Source organism: Wolffia australiana, chromosome 10 (assembly GCF_029677425.1).
Source record: "Wolffia australiana isolate 7733 chromosome 10, ASM2967742v1".
Lineage (NCBI taxonomy): Eukaryota > Viridiplantae > Streptophyta > Magnoliopsida > Alismatales > Araceae > Wolffia > Wolffia australiana.
The window spans coordinates 9,270,807-9,287,137 of NC_135844.1; the positions used below are offsets into that span (position 1 = coordinate 9,270,807).

General features: G+C 39.2%; 1 protein-coding gene across 1 annotated transcript; it reads left to right on the plus strand.

Moving 5' to 3' along the window:
- Positions 1 to 678: 678 nt before the first annotated feature.
- On the plus strand, positions 679 to 11,368 carry PNSB1 (NDH-dependent cyclic electron flow 1). The gene is made up of 6 exons (XM_078581454.1): positions 679 to 1,355; positions 2,827 to 3,017; positions 3,962 to 4,219; positions 4,671 to 4,776; positions 4,896 to 4,981; positions 11,123 to 11,368. The coding sequence occupies exons 1-6, from the start codon at positions 789 to 791 to the stop codon at positions 11,289 to 11,291; spliced, it is 1,377 nt and encodes a 458-aa protein (XP_078437580.1). The 5' UTR covers positions 679 to 788; the 3' UTR covers positions 11,292 to 11,368.
- The last annotated feature ends 4,963 nt before the right edge of the window (positions 11,369 to 16,331 follow it).

The following is a 16,331-nucleotide window of genomic DNA, read 5'->3' on the forward strand; positions in this document are numbered from 1 at the left end:
TCCGACTGTCATCTGTCATCCATCATCTACTATGATCCATCCATCATCCGTTATCTATCATCCATGATCCATCATCAACCATATGTCCATCCATGATCCATCCATCATCCGTTATCTATCATCCATGATCCATCATCAACTATATGTCCATCCATGATCCATCATCAACCATATGTCCATCCATCATCCGTTATCTATCATCCAGGATCCATCATCAACCATATGTCCATCCATGATCCGTCCATCATCCATCGTCCGTTATCTATCATCAATGATCTATCATCAACCATATGTCCATCCATGATCCATCCATCATCCATCATCTGTTATCTGTCATCCATGATCCATCATCAACCATATGTCCATCCATGATCCATCATGAACCATATGTCCATCCATCATCCATCATTATGTCATCCATCATCCATCATCCACCATAAGTCATCCATCATACACCATATGTCCATCCATCATACACCATATGTCATCCCTCATCCACCATTATGTCATACATCATCCACCATATGTCCATCCATCATCCACCATTATGTCATCCATCATCCACCACATGTCCATCCATCATCCACCATATGCCATCCATCATCCATCACATAAGAGAGAGAGTTGTCTTCTTCTTCCTCCTTTCCTCGGATAACACAACTGGAGCAGATAACCAGCCGAAACGACTCGTCCACCCGTTCTCTCTCTCAATCCAATATCCATGGCCTGAGCTACAAAGCTCCCCCAACCCCCCTCTCCTCCCTCCCCCCACCTCCATTGCAGCTTCCATGGCGGCTTCTGCGCCCAACCCTCTTCCCAAGCCGGCGACTTTCGCACTGGGTAGATCTCCCCGTCCCCTCTTCCCCTCCGTCCTCTCCCTCTTCCCCTCCGTCTCCCCCAGGCGCCCTCTCTCCCTCAACGCCAAGAAGAACAACCCCTGGCTCGATCCCTTCGACGACGGATCCGACCCCGACATGGAGTTCGGATCCTTGTTCTCCGATGGCAAGCAGGCCGAAGATCCGCGCCCCCCCGACGATCCCAAGAATCCCTACGGATTTCTGAAATTTCCTGCTGGATTTAACGTCGAGGTCGCTTCCCTTGGATCGAAGGTCCGCGGGGACGTGCGGAGGTGCTGCTGTGTTGTTTCGGGTGGGGTTTATGAGAATCTGCTCTTCTTCCCGGTGATTCAGCTGCTGAAGAACAGGTATCCGGGGGTTCAGATCGATGTGATTGCGTCGGCGAGAGGGAAGCAAGCGTATGAGATCAATAAGAATGTGAGGTGGGCGAGTGTTTATGATTTGGATGATGATTTTCCGGAGCCGGCGGAGTATACGGATATGGTTGGCGTCATCAAGGTAGAAGAATGGTTGGATTTTTATCTTGTTGATCGGTCTACGGAATAATGTGCTTGGAATTTGCGATCTTGCGGCATTTATCTTGTTGATCGGTCTACGGAATAATGTGCTTGGAATTTGCGATCTTGCGGCATTTATCTTGTTGATCGGTCTACGAAATAAAGTGCTTTGAATTTGTGATCTTGCTGCATTTTTTCTTGTTGATCGGTCTACGAAATAATGTGCTTGGAATTTGTAATCTTGTGGCATTTATCTTGTTGATCGGTCCATGAAATAATAAGCTTGGAATTTGTGATCTTGCTGCATTTATCCTGTTGATCGGTCTTCGAAATAATGTGCTTGGAATTTGTGATCTTGCTGCATTTTTTCTTGTTGATCGGTCTACGAAATAATGTGCGTGGAATTTGTGATCTTGCGGCATTTATCTTGTTGATCGGTCTATGAAATAATAAGCTTGGGATTTGCGATCTTGCTGCATTTTTCTGATCAGAATCGGATTTTTTTCGGAGCTCCTGGTTGGTCGAATTCATCCGTTTTCTTGGCTGAATTGTCTCTCTCTTTTGCTCTGTCGAATTTTAGGGAAGGATTTGAAAATCTTTGATTATTTTCTCTCTTTTTCTAGCATAGGACATGTCTAGTCCTTCACAGATATGGTTCGAGTTTATGTTGTTCGTCAATCTGTGAAACAAATGGCTCCTAATTTTGTGATTTAGTATCATATTTCCTGGCAGAATCTAACGTTTTGGTGCTCAAATGAGGGGATTATGAAACCAAATTTTGCATTCCCTGTTGTTTTTTGATCTAATACAGCACTCATTCACTGTCGAATTTTAGAGCAGGATTTTGAAATCATTAATCATTTCTCCTCCTTTTTTAGCACAGAACATCTTTACTTCTTCACAAATATGGTTACCGTCATCAAGGAAGGCTTTTTGGACTTCATCTTGTTGAATATTTTAAACCATAACTCCAAAATTGTGATCTAACGGCTTATCTTCAGTAAGAACCATAGATTTTGGAGCTCGAAGAGTGGATTCAACCGTTTTTTACCTCATTCCTTGTCAAAGTATAGAGCAGGATTTGAAAATTGTCGATCGCTTCTAACATCCCATAGATTTATTCCCTCACAGATAAGGTAGACCGACACCACTTCATCTCGTTCGGTTTTGAAAAGAAAAAAACTAAAACTGTGATCTAGCTACTACCATTTCCATTTTATCGCATATCTATGCCAGAATCCAACGTCTCGGAGCTCAAACAGTGGAATCATCCGTTTTTTGGACCGAATATCCTTAACTTTATCAAGTTTTAGAGCAGGACTCCAATATATTTGATAATGCCCCCATTTTCTAGCGTAGAACAGATTGATTCCTTGAGTCACTTTTCGTCCTCTCCATAGTTTTATTTCCCGTGAACTATCATATCCTATGAACTAGCGCCAGAATTTGATTTTCCATTTCTCCATGTTCAGGGTAGATACTATGATATGATGCTCTCAACGAAGCTTGCTGGGATAGGTCATGCAGCGTTTCTCTTCATGTCAACCGCCCGTGACAGAGTCAGCTACGTCTACCCAAATGTAAATGCTGCCGGCGCAGGCCTATTCCTGTCAGAGACATTCACACCTCCCACCACAAATCTTTCTGAAGGTGGATACGGCATGTGAGTAAGCTGCCCTCTCTCTTTCTTATCCTTTTTTTGAAATAAATACTTCATCAAATTAGGTACTTTTACAAACTGCATAAACTAAATTTCTTTCTGTCCATCTCACTCACTCTCTTCTCTTTCTACTGCTCACCTAATGCAAGAATCCAATCTTCTCTTTCCTAAAAGTACTGCCTATTCCAGCCAATACAACATATTATTTGTCATATTTTAGCTAGGTTTGGAGGGTGCTGATAAATTCATCATTGTCATCCATTCAGATTGCCATTGTCATTCATCTGCTGTTTTGATGACTATGAGTGACGATGATGATGGTGAGGTGTTATCATCAAATTTAGAGGAAAAATGTTATAAAAATTATACTGGTCATTGATATTTTCTTGAAACGTATTGGTTGATGGTGACCAACGTGATCAATAATTTCAATGGATCTTGATATTTGACGAAGGAATGGTTCAATTCCAACTTAACAAGTGGAGAGAATGAGGGAGAGAGAGTGAGAAGAGGAGAGAGGTGATGGAGATAGGAAAAAGACGATAAGGAAAATGAGACACAATTCACTCTTATGGGCTGCCCCCTTAAAGGGAGGTCTGCCCAACTTAAAATGAAATCATGCTGGCCAATAAAACAACAAAAATACCCCCCAATGAGTAGATGGGGATCATATCAGTCATCCATCATCCTCATTATTCATCCTCTGCCTGGATGACGATGATGATGAGTCTTCATCAACACCCATAATCAAGGATGTGTGACGACGCCATGTCGTCATTGTCATTCTAGCTGATGACAAACGACAGGGACAATGACTACTTGTCATCAACCTCTCTTCGTTGTCATCCTGGACTCCAAACCATGATTTTGGGTGCCAATAGTTGATTGAAAATTAATTTTTTTGATTTTTCTAGTAATAAGTGTTCTTTGGGTGTTCTCTAGAACAGGTACCATCAGATGATCAATTGGTTAGCCAGGCCGTCTCGGAATGTTCCAACAGAACCACTTCCGCCCCTCAGAGTCTCCATCTCGAAGAAAGTAATAGCTGCGGTGGAAGAAAAGTGTGAGAAGGCTGGTGCTGAAAGAGGAAAGTTCATTGTAGTCCATGGCATCCAGTCTGACTCTGCAGCTTCCATGCAGTCCAAGGGTGATAAAGATAGCCTACTACCCATCCATATCTGGGCAGAAATTGCCAAGGAATTAAGGTATCTCCCCAGATAATTACATTTTTCAATCATTTTCTCAAATCATGGTGTCAGCATGTCTAGTGGATGATGTGGATGATGTGGATAATGGTGGTGATGAATTCATTATGGACAATTGGGTGATGATGATGATTATGTCATTGACATTGCCCAGTTGTCATCATCTTAGTTAGCAAGCAATCTCTATTAAAAAAACTCTGCGAATGGATGAGAAATAAATTATTTTTTACCATAAATGTTGACATCATCATTGTCATCCGTATCTTAAGCATTAATAAATGATGATGTTGACGAGAAATTCTACATCAGCAGATAGATGGCGGTGATAATTCATTGTCATCATCATCTATTATGACACTGAACCCTGTGCTCAACTCTGTTGTTGGAGCATCATTTGACTTTCCCAAATTAGCATTTTTATTACTTAATGGACCAAAGTTGTATAACGCAGGGGGGTGAAGCCGGTCTTTGTCATCCCGCATGAGAAGCTGCGGGAAGACGTAAAAGAAGCTGTTGGAGAAGACGCCAGCATCGTGTTCATCACCACCCCCGGTCAGGTCTGTCCAAGTATTGTTTTTCTTTTTCCTAAGTATTTTGGTTGATACGGATTGTAGAAGCCTTCTCTTTATTTCACATCTCTGGGGTTATTCATTTTTTACTCCCTGTGGTAATCCAGCTCGCAGCTCTGATCAATAACTCAGCTGGTGTGATCTGCACGAACACTGCTGCAGTGCAACTTGCCCATGCCAGAGATAAGACCAGGTAAGAGGATAATTCATTGTCTCAAGGTTATGGACTAGAAATAATGTTAGAGATACGGGTAAATAGATAGATATTTATATAGAGTAAGAAAGAGAGATAAGACCATGTGTGTATATATATATATATATATATATATTGAGAGGGATAGAGTGTATGAGGGCAACCCGTAACCTTATGGTTCTTGATTTGAAATAAAGCTAGAGGGTTAGAGAGAAGACAATATATGAAGGAAACCCATCATCTCATTGTTCTATATTGTAAGTATTGCTAGGAAGATAGAAATATACGACCAGGTATTATTGATTTGAAGTAATTCTGGAGACATAGATTATTGATAGAAATATATATAGGGGGAGATAAGAATATATCAGAGGAAGACCCATCATCTCATGGTTTTTGATTGCAAGATATGTGATACGATTCCAATAAAAGTATATGAGAGAAGGAAGCGTAAGGAGAAAAAAGGGGACTAGAAGTGGTCACTGGTCCAGGTCGAGCTGAACTGGCATAATAACCGCCAGTCTTTACTGGTAGTTAGTTAGGAAATAAAGAAGACTATAAATAAAGGAGGAGGAGGAGCAAGGCATCCGACTTTAGACTTTCTTGGAGCACACGGGAGCTGGGATTCAGGCTGCATTCGGCTGGAGGAATCAGAGCAAGGCGGAGCTATCGAGAAGGTGGGAGACGGAGACGGCGACTACGGGTATCCGCTTGAAAGGCTGAGTAGAGCGAACACCCCATTGTAAGTGACTCTATCTTCTGGAATTTCTACCAAATTCGATACACGAACGTATCATTGGTATCAGAGCCACTGATCTTGGCAACCATGACGCTGAAAGAAGTGGAAGCAAGATTGGAGGCGAAAGAAGCTGAGATATCAGAAATCAAGAAAAGTCTGTTACAGACACGTGAATTGACAGAATCAATACATGAGGAGATGCGTCGTTCCAGGGAGGAGAATCAAGCTGCACTAGAGAAGATGATGCAGAATATTTGTGCACGTTTTGATGCTTTGGTAAAGGAGAAAGTTCTAAAATGAAGGATGTCAGACCTGAAGACAGAAACCAATCACGACTGAATGATAAGGCACCGATTGAAACGGGCAAGACCAAGATGGGGGATAAAGCACAAGCAGTAGTGGCGACGGCAAAAAATAAATTGGAAGCCCCTACATTCCGGGGAGAAGATGTGGAAGGCTGGATTAGGGGAATGGAGCGATTCTTCAAGGTCCAGTCCATTCCGGCAGAAGAACAAGTAGAGTTGGTGATGCCGTATTTAGAAGGACAAGCCCTACAGTGATTTTTGTGGATTACTGACCACCACACCTTTGATGATTGGAGCGATTTCAAGTTACAGATCGGAAGGAGATTTAGTGATTCCTTATCGGACAATGTTATGGAGCAATTCTTGGATATCAAACAAACTGGATCAGTTAAAGAATATCAAGACGAATTTGAGAGACTGTCTGTCTACCTACCTCCTATTCAAGAAGATGTAATGATGAGAACGTTTACAAAAGGACTGCAAGCTGATATTAAAGCAGAGCTCTCACGTGAGGACTTCACAGAACTCAGGGAGTTGGTGGATGCAGCACTGAAGGCAGAAAAAATACTTCAGGCGATATACCAAGGGTGTCACGATCGATTTGTGAAAAGTGAAAAGACAGTGTACGTGGGTACCAAGACTCAAGGGTCATCAGGTCGATGGAAGCCTACAGCAGGCCCAGACATCTCAGTGATGGCGGGGCGGAATCATAACCAAGAGCAATTGCCAAATAGCGGGAAAGAATCAGGGGAGATCAAAACAAATCAAGGTTATGGTAACTCTGCACCTTTTAGAAGAAAAATATTGCTTACTGGAGACGAGTTTAATAGAAGACGGGAGAAGGGATTGTGTTACCATTGTAATGAAAAATTTGGTCCGGGCCACAGATGTAAAAAGACTCTTCAGATATTGATAGTCAGTGAAGATGAAAGGAAGCAAGTGGAACCAGCAGTGACAGAAATTTTGGAAACCGAAGGAGAAGATACTCACAGAAGCTCAACAACTATCTGCACACGTCTCCCTCAAATCATTGTTAGGTTGGACAAATCCTCGATCGATCAAGCTCACAGGTGAACTGCATGGGAAGGACATTGCAGTCTTCATCAACAGTGGCGCTTCGCACAATTTTTTATGCACAAGATTGGTGGATGCATTTCACTTCCGAAGTGACCCATCCATCTTGTTTGAAGTTACATTGGGCAATCGAGAAGTGGACAAGGGTCATGGACTGTGTGTGGGAATTACATATTCGCTCCAAGGCATCGAAATGACGAGTGATTTCTTACCTTTTAAATTGGGAGGTATTGACATGATATTAGGGATGGCATGGCTATGTTCACTAGGATGGACTCACATCCATTGGGAGAGGCACATATTTAAGTTCAAGAGGGGTGAAGAAGTAGTAACTTTGAAAGGGGATCAAAACTTGTCAAAGTCAGATATGAACATAAAGTCAGCCGACAAAGAGTTAAAGAAGAGCCAGCTGGTGATGATCGAGTTATATCAATTAAACCAAGGCACAACTATGCAGCAGTCACACCACGGGGAAGTACTCACTGAGACGCTAAAGCAAAAATTTCCGAAGGTCTTTACTTCCTCAACGAGGCTACCACCTGTAAGAGCAAGTGACCATGCAATCGAGCTCTTACCACATGCTCAACCGGTGAATATCAGACCCTATAAATATTCATATATACAGAAGGATGAGATTGAAAAGTTGGTGAGTGAACTTCTCAAGTTAGAATTCATCAGACCCTCACATAGCCCTTTTGCCAGCCCAGTACTTTTGGTTAAGAAGAAAGATGCAGGATGGAGATTTTGTGTTGATTATAGAGCTTTCAACAAAATCACAGTACCAAATCGTTATCCAATTCCAGTGGTGGAGGAACTCTTGGATGAATTACATGGAGCAACTATATTTTCAAAGCTTGATCTAAAATCAGGCTATCATCAGATAAGGATGAAGGAAGAGGATGTTCATAAAACCGCTTTTAAAACCCATGAAGGGCATTATGAGTTCAGGGTAATGCCGTTTGGCCTAACTAATGCACCGGCCACGTTTCAATCCCTTATGAATGATATCTTTCGTCCCTATCTCAGACAGTTCCTACTTATATTTTTTTATGATCTCTTGATATACAGCCAGTCGTTGCAAGATCACGAGGAACATGTGAAGGAGGTGTTTGGCGTTCTTGATAAGAATGATCTCCATGTCAATCCAAAGAAGTGTCAGATGGCATGTGAACAGCTGGAATTCTTGGGACATTGGATCTCTCATCAGGGTGTTACAGCAAACAAGGTGAAAGTTGATGCTTTGTTGTCTTGGCCAGTTCCGCAGACCCTGAAACAAGTACGTGGATTTTTAGGCTTAACAGGCTATTACCGTCTATTTGTCAAGGATTACTCCTTGAAGGCTGCGCCTCTCACCGCATTACTTAAGAAAGACGCATTTGCGTGGAATGATGAAGCACAATTGGCGATTGACAATCTGAAGCAAGCAATGAGTTCTACCCCAGTGTTGGCTTTACCAAATTTCAGCATTCCTTTCGTGATAGAAACCGACGCATCTGGCATAGGTGTGGGAGCCTTACTTTTGCAAAATGGGAGACCCATTGCTTATTACAGCCAGGCCTTACCTAAGAGGAGTCAGATGAAATCAGCTTATGAAAGGGAACTAATGGCAATAGTATTATCAGTGCAGAAATGGCGACATTACTTAATACATATGCCTTTCACCATTCGTACCGACCAATACAGTTTAAAATACTTGTTGTGCCAGAAGCAAGTCCAAGAACCCTACAGCAAGTGGGCTTATAAATTACTGGGTTACAATTTTGAGATTGAATACAAACCGGGGAAGAGCAATACAGTTGCAGATGCCTTATCCAGAGCCCCATTATTATCAGAACTTCAAGAATTAAAAGTATCAAGACCACAATTACTAGACCACAAGCAGATTGCACAGGAAATCAGTCGTGATCCCAAGCTCAAGAAATTAATGGAGGAGCTGCAACTCAGTCCTACGTCCCATCCCAAGTTTAAATTGCATAATGGAACTCTTTTTTATAAAGGGAGACTGGTGCTTCCCGAAAACTCCTCCTTACTTCCGAACATACTTCAAGCATATCATGATTCAGCACCGGGAGGGCATACGGGGTTTAAAAGAACATATAAAAGAGTTTCTCAAGATTTGTACTGGCCACTCATGAAACAGTGCATCCAACTTCATGTTAGCCAATGCCACACATGCCAAGTCAACAAAATATCCTCCTTGTCTCCAGCCGGGCTTCTTCAACCCTTGCCCATTCCAGAGAATATTTGGGAAGAGATCTCCATGGATTTTATTGAAGGCCTCCCTACCTCCCAAGGATTTAATTGCATCATGGTAATAGTGGACCGCTTGAGTAAATTTAGTCACTTCATACCCTTGAAGCACCCGTCCACAGCTACTGTGGTCGCTGAACATTTTGTGAAGGAAATTGTGCGACTACATGGAGTACCTCTATCCATTGTCTCAGATAGAGACAAAGTGTTTACCAGTACATTTTGGAAAGAATTATTTCGGCTCCAAGGAACAACATTACGTATGAGTTCTTCATACCATCCTCAGACAGATGGCCAAACCGAAGTAGTAAACAGATGTTTGGAAGCATACTTGCGTTGTTTTTCGTCTGAAAAACCAAGATCATGGGCGAAATGGTTGCATTGGGCCGAGTATTCATATAATACTGCTTTTCATTCTTCAATTCAGATGACTCCGTTTAAGGCGGTATATGGTTGAGATCCACCGAAACTGTTACACTATGGCTCTCCACCTTCACCTATTGAGTCTGTAGACACCATGCTAAGGGAACGAGACGAGATTCTAAGCAACCTGAGGCATCATTTACTTGCTGCACAATCCAAGATGAAGCAAAAAGCGGATAACCACAGAAGAGATTTACAGTTGAATGTGGGTGATAGAGTTTATTTGAGATTACGACCCTACAGAATTAAGTCGTTGGCTAAGAGAACAAATGAGAAATTATCTCCCAAGTATTTTGGTCCATTCCAGGTGCTACAAAGAGTGGGTCCAGTTGCGTATAAGTTGGAACTGCCGGAGGGATGCTCACTGCACCCAGTATTTCATATATCTAAACTCGTAAAGCCATTAGGACAGATCAGATAGCTCAGGTGATTCCCCCGACATTGACAGATAATCTGGAGTGGCCATTGTACCCAACAGAGGCGATTTCGGCCAGGAAGCGGAACGGAAGAGTGGAAATTTTGATTAGATGGGAAGGGCTGCCAATCGAAGATGCTTCATGGGAACCACTTTCCACAATGAGAATGCAATTTCCAGACTTCCACCTTGGGGACAAGGTGATAGTAGATGAGGGGGGAAATGATACGATTCCAATAAAAGTATATGAGAGAAGGAAGCGTAAAGGAGAAAAAGGGGGACTAGAAGTGGTCACTGGCCCAGGTCGAGCTGAACTGGCATAATAACCGCCAGTCTTTACTGGTAGTTAGTTAGGAAATAAATAAGACTTTAGACTTTCTTGGAGCACACGGGAGCTGGGATTCAGGCTGCATTCGGCTGGAGGAATCAGAGCAAGGCGGAGCTATCGAGAAGGTGGGAGACGGAGACGGGGACTACGGGTATCCGCTTGAAAGGCTGAGTAGAGCGAACACCCCATTGTAAGTGACTCTATCTTCTGGAATTTCTACCAAATTCAATACACGAACGTATCAATATGGTAGAGAGATAAATAAAGATATAGAAATATAGATGTAGAGAAATATCGTACTTGGTATGAGGGCAACCCATCGTCTCATGGCTGTCGATTTGAATTAATGCTAAGAGATAGAAACATATATTAATAGAGAGAATTGTTTTTTGCAAGGATATATCTATAGAGAGATAAGACCAGGTATGCAGTTAACCCATCATATTGTGGTTCTTGATTATAAGTAGTACTAGAGAAATAGGTAAACAGATGGAAAGATATGTGTAGAGAGAGAGACGTGACCCTCACAGGAATATGGCAAGTCGTTCCCAACTATATATCCATTTCAAGAGTGGAAATTCATTTTGGTTCCAAACTCTACTTGCAGCATTGCATTGTTTTCCTCGGTCGAGAAGGGCAGTCTCTTTGTTCCTGATGCGGCGGAGAAGAAGTGCACAATCATTTCATCCAAATCAGGGAAATTGGTTGATATTGATGTGGCGGCAGTCAAGACTGCGGTGAGCAGATTATTTTCTAAATCATTGCTTCCGGTGTAAAGTATATTTCTCAACTTTTAAGAAAATGTAGATATCGAGATTCCGTCTAATTCCTTCGTTGCAACTTTTTTTATGAAGATCTATATCCTTTAATTTATGCTTTGATATTTGAAAAATGTTACATAGGGTGCGACACCCATCAACATCAATATCATCTACCATCGTTGATGCTGGTGATGATGTTGATAGTTTCCAGGGTGGTTGATGATGATGATGCTGATAGGGTGCCCTTAACGGATTTAGTTGACGCTGATGATTGATGATGGCATCTATCTCGCATCAATATTTTGTCAACGTCAACACCAACAGCATAATCACGCTGATGATTTTTCGGCGGTTTACGACAATGTTGACAATGACTTGCATCCAGTGTTAGATGACACTGATGTTGACAAAATCATGTACAAATTGTCAATCAGTTGTCAATGTTGACATCAACGTCACACATCAGTGTTATTGGACATGCACAACCATATGATACTTTAATAGACAAAACTACTTCTACCACTATTTGGTTTTTTTTCAAATACCACCCTGATAGAGGCAGAAATTTTATTTTGGTAATTTCTGATTCTACACAAGGAAATTGTGGTAATTTCTCATATTGTTTTGAGTAAAATAAATTATCTTGGGGTGAAGTGCAGACAACAGTAGAAATAGGGGGAAATGTATGAAACTTAAGAAAAAAGTGGTTCAGAGTAAATAGACCACTGTGCCGTCACATTCTTCATTGTTAAGAACAAGGAGAAGAGTATGAAAAGTTTTCAAGAATATGTGAAAGAAATGTCAAGCGGTTATGTTCTTGGAATCAACATGGGGTTTATGGTTGAGTATATTTATTCTAGAAAAAAGTATCTTTTCCAAAGTTTTTAAAAGAAAATTAGAAGGGCTACTTGTGTTGGAATGGCATATAGTTTCACTTCAACAATGTCATAAGCTGTAGATAAATGTTTGATATGAAATTCCATGTGACAAATGACTAGGCCACATCATAACTAATAGAAAGGTGGAGTTAGGTTTTTCAGTAGAATTATTTTGCCAAAAGTATCCTAAAACTTGTTAATCATGGAGTGAGAAGGATTTCCTTAACCAGCATACATCATTGATATAATCAATATTCTAGTTGATGTGGAGACCTAGTGTCACAAAAAAAGCTTAACAACCATAATTTATCACGAAGTGGCATTGTTATGCTGAAAGCTTGTTTAACATCAAAGAGAGTTGTTTTTTCTTTGATACCTTTTTTAAGTGACATTGCATTATTTAAGCTTAATTTCTTCTAGAAATATGTTATGTATGTTTGAAACAACATTTTTTAAAATATGACCTCAGCCCAATGACAGGGAGTTTTCACCACCTAGCTAGGCACCCAGGTTTAATATCTGTGGGGTGCTAAATATTTGGAAATTATATTTTGCCAATTTCCCATGGGTCTTGCATGTGTGTACTGTCATGTGCGCTATCCACGCAGTCTTCAACACACCAAATCTTTTACTCCATAAACATTAAAATTATTAGGATCGGCTCCCGAGGAAGTTCCTGATGGCTAATTTTGTGTGGGGCTTTATTCTATTTATGCTTAATGAGAAGTATCGTATATGTTAAGAATATCTTTTGGCATCAGACAAACCTTTTGCTTAAGACCCTATAGGCCCATGTATTATTCTAGTTAATCACTCCAAAAGCCCAATAGGCATTAGTTGGCTAACCTGATTAACTATGTTTAATTTTTAGCTTATTTATTCATAGATTAACTTAACCAAATCAATAGGTAAAGCTACTACTTGGAAGGGTGTAAAGCGACGTTGTGCGCTATATAATTTTAAAAAGAGTTTATCAACTCTTTCATGGAACCAGTCTATCAGCTGTTGTTATGTACTTTATTTTATCATCTTGAGTTGTCTCCTTTTATATTAGGTCGACGATCTTATAATGAATTCTTTTCTTGAAGATCACCCACCATCCATCATTTTATATCCACAATTATGACTATGAGATTGGTCATACTCACCATATGAGTGGGACCAGATAATGATATTTTATCTACATATTTTTATGCTCTTCATGACTACCCTATAAATACAAATAACTACACCACATGTTTAAACATAATTGGTCAATTACTATTGATGTCGTCAAACTGTAATGATTATTTCATATATCCTTAGAGTTAATTATAAGCATCAGACATGCATTATATGAGCAAATTTCTCTAAATGAATATTGAACAAAACATGTAATAGGCAATTTAATTGCATATGATAACTAATTCAATTAGGTATGATGTAAACTATAATAGTAAATATAACTTTATAGACATCTTTTAGTTACATGGTCAAAAGTTAGCGAGTTAGACCATGTGAATCATTCACTAATTCAACTGTTGTTAAACACCCCTGGAAGAACAAATATACTTGACCTTTAACTTTATGTTAAAGGTCAGGTATATTAACCTAATTAAGGAATATTTTGTGTATAAGAAGTGCAGATGTCAGGGCAAGTTCAACAAAAGTCAATGGAGGACCACATAAACCTATGATTGACCATGTGACTCTGGAAGCCAATCATTAAATTGATGTATGAATTCAAGAGAGAGTTAATTATGGTTTATGCCATGAGATAGTTATTTGATGTATGATTTATGTTACATAAATGGAAACACTTGAATCCATTAATCTAACAGCTCAGTTAAATTTTACATTTTTATTGGGATTTAATTGGCCCTAATATTACCGCTAGATTCAGACTTTAAGAAATTAGCTTGGTGAATATTTATCAATGTAGTTTAGAGTTTTTCATAATTTAATGCTTATAATTTGGAAAGTTTAAACTAATTATACAATGCTAAAATTTTTCTCACTTAATGATTATACTTGTACAATAATTTTTTGTTACACTTATTGTGTTCCTCTAATGTATTTTCATCTCTTAAGTCCAAAATTCATTTAATGTTTTCATAATTATTTAATTTACTTATTGGTCACTGGAGAAAATATTTAGACCTGAAAGATAGAAGGGATAAGGATTGATGAGGAAGAAGTAAGGTTAATGAGGGAAACTTCAAACTAAGTAATTGTTCCATCTTTCAATTCATACTTATTAATTGTTTGTTAAATTTTGTTTATATTCATTTCATAGTGGAGAGAAATAAATTGAAGAAATTTCATTGTACATCTATGGATTAATAAATTTACAAAATGAGATTAACGTTGTATTTTAAATATATTTAGATTAACGCTAAGAAGTATCTTAACTGATTAAGATTGATAAATCTTTAGGTTGAGATTATGCTTTAGTTTGAAAATGTTATTTTTTATTAAATAAACTATTGGGTTATGATCTTCATTGAGATATATGATTTCATTAATCAAATTTTAATTAGTTAATATTGACTTATATATTGAGGACTGGATAAACTGTGATAATTGGGAAATAAATGAGATCAAATTTCCTTTACTAATTAGAATATGTGTATTGAGTTTTCCTTCAGACGAGGCCCTTGTCTACTAAATCTTGATAAATATTGTATTTTGAAAAAGTATAAGTGGTTTCAAATAAAGATCAAATGAACCAAATCTTGAATATTTCTTTTAATGTGTGATTACATACAATATATAGTGACAAGTATATATGATTATTTATTTTTAATCATACACATTATTAATTAATTATGATTAAATAAATAAAATATATATTATTTAACGAATCATTATTTATTGGATTTACCGGCTCATGAGACTATGGACACATGATTCTTTTGGATCAAGATCTTGTTCTTACTATTTTTTTTTGAAGTTTTATTAAAATATTTAGGTCAATGAAATATGAAATCATGGATGATAATGCAAGATAATAAAAAATATGTTGTAAATATATGTGGCCTGCAAGCCAATCCCACATTCCAATTCTCGTTCACTATTCATTGACATAATATATATTCATTATAATGCCCATGTGATGCTTATATTTGAAGCCCATGAATACATGCAATGACTTACTGAATTACACATTCCAATTCTACATTCCTAGTCACATTGTGTAGTCTCACTCATACTCATATGATGAGTGCCAATGATCACGTTGCCATTAATGTATAGACATTAAGGATAAATAATTGGTGCTCTTTAGGAAACTATATCACTTAAAATGATTTGTATGAATCCCTGAATGATATCATGCCTATCATCAATCAGGTCCATGTAGGGAACGGCACGTCCGGGACGTGACGCCCCGGACGTGACGGGACAGATTACAATGCATGACGAACGGTGATGTGACAAAATGTTCGTCACGTCACCGTCTCATCACGCATCTGAGGGTTTTTAAAAATACCGTCACGTTCTCATCACGCGTCACTTGATCCTCGTTCCATCATGTCACCGTCACCGTGACGCCGTCATCGTCACTGGTAACGGAAATAATGTTATTTATTTTACTATGTTAGTAAACAATAAACATAGTAAAATAATTTTACTTCTCTCATTCTCTGCGTCAAACGGTCGAAGTCCCCTTATGTCGAGTCGAAGTAGAAGTCGCCACTCGCAAAGTCGGAAGTCGGATCTCGAACTCGAAGTGGGAAGTCGCCAAGTCGGAAATCGGAGCTCGAATCGAAGGGTTTTCTACTGATTTTTGCGCTTGATTTGTTCTGATTCTTGCCAAATTTGTGTCAGGCTTTCGCGTCGGATTTCGGAGATAGCTATTCCCCCCTTATTCTTTATCATTTTTTTCCTACATTATCCTCCTCCTCTACTTCTTTCGTATTGTTTTGCAATTGTCTGGCTCAAAGCCTCAAACCTCCGAGCAATTTTTTCCTACATTACCATTTCTTCTCTTATCAGTTTTAGAGCAGGACGGAAATATTTAATTCAAGTATTTATCCCCAAATATCTCTCACCCAAGTTTTTAAAAACTATTTATGATTCCTTTGAGAAGAAAAATATTGGTGTCCATTCTTTCCATTCATGAACTGTGGTGGTCAACAATCTCACCAGTTTTCTTCCATTATACAGTACACTGGGATAATACTAGAAGTGAAATAAG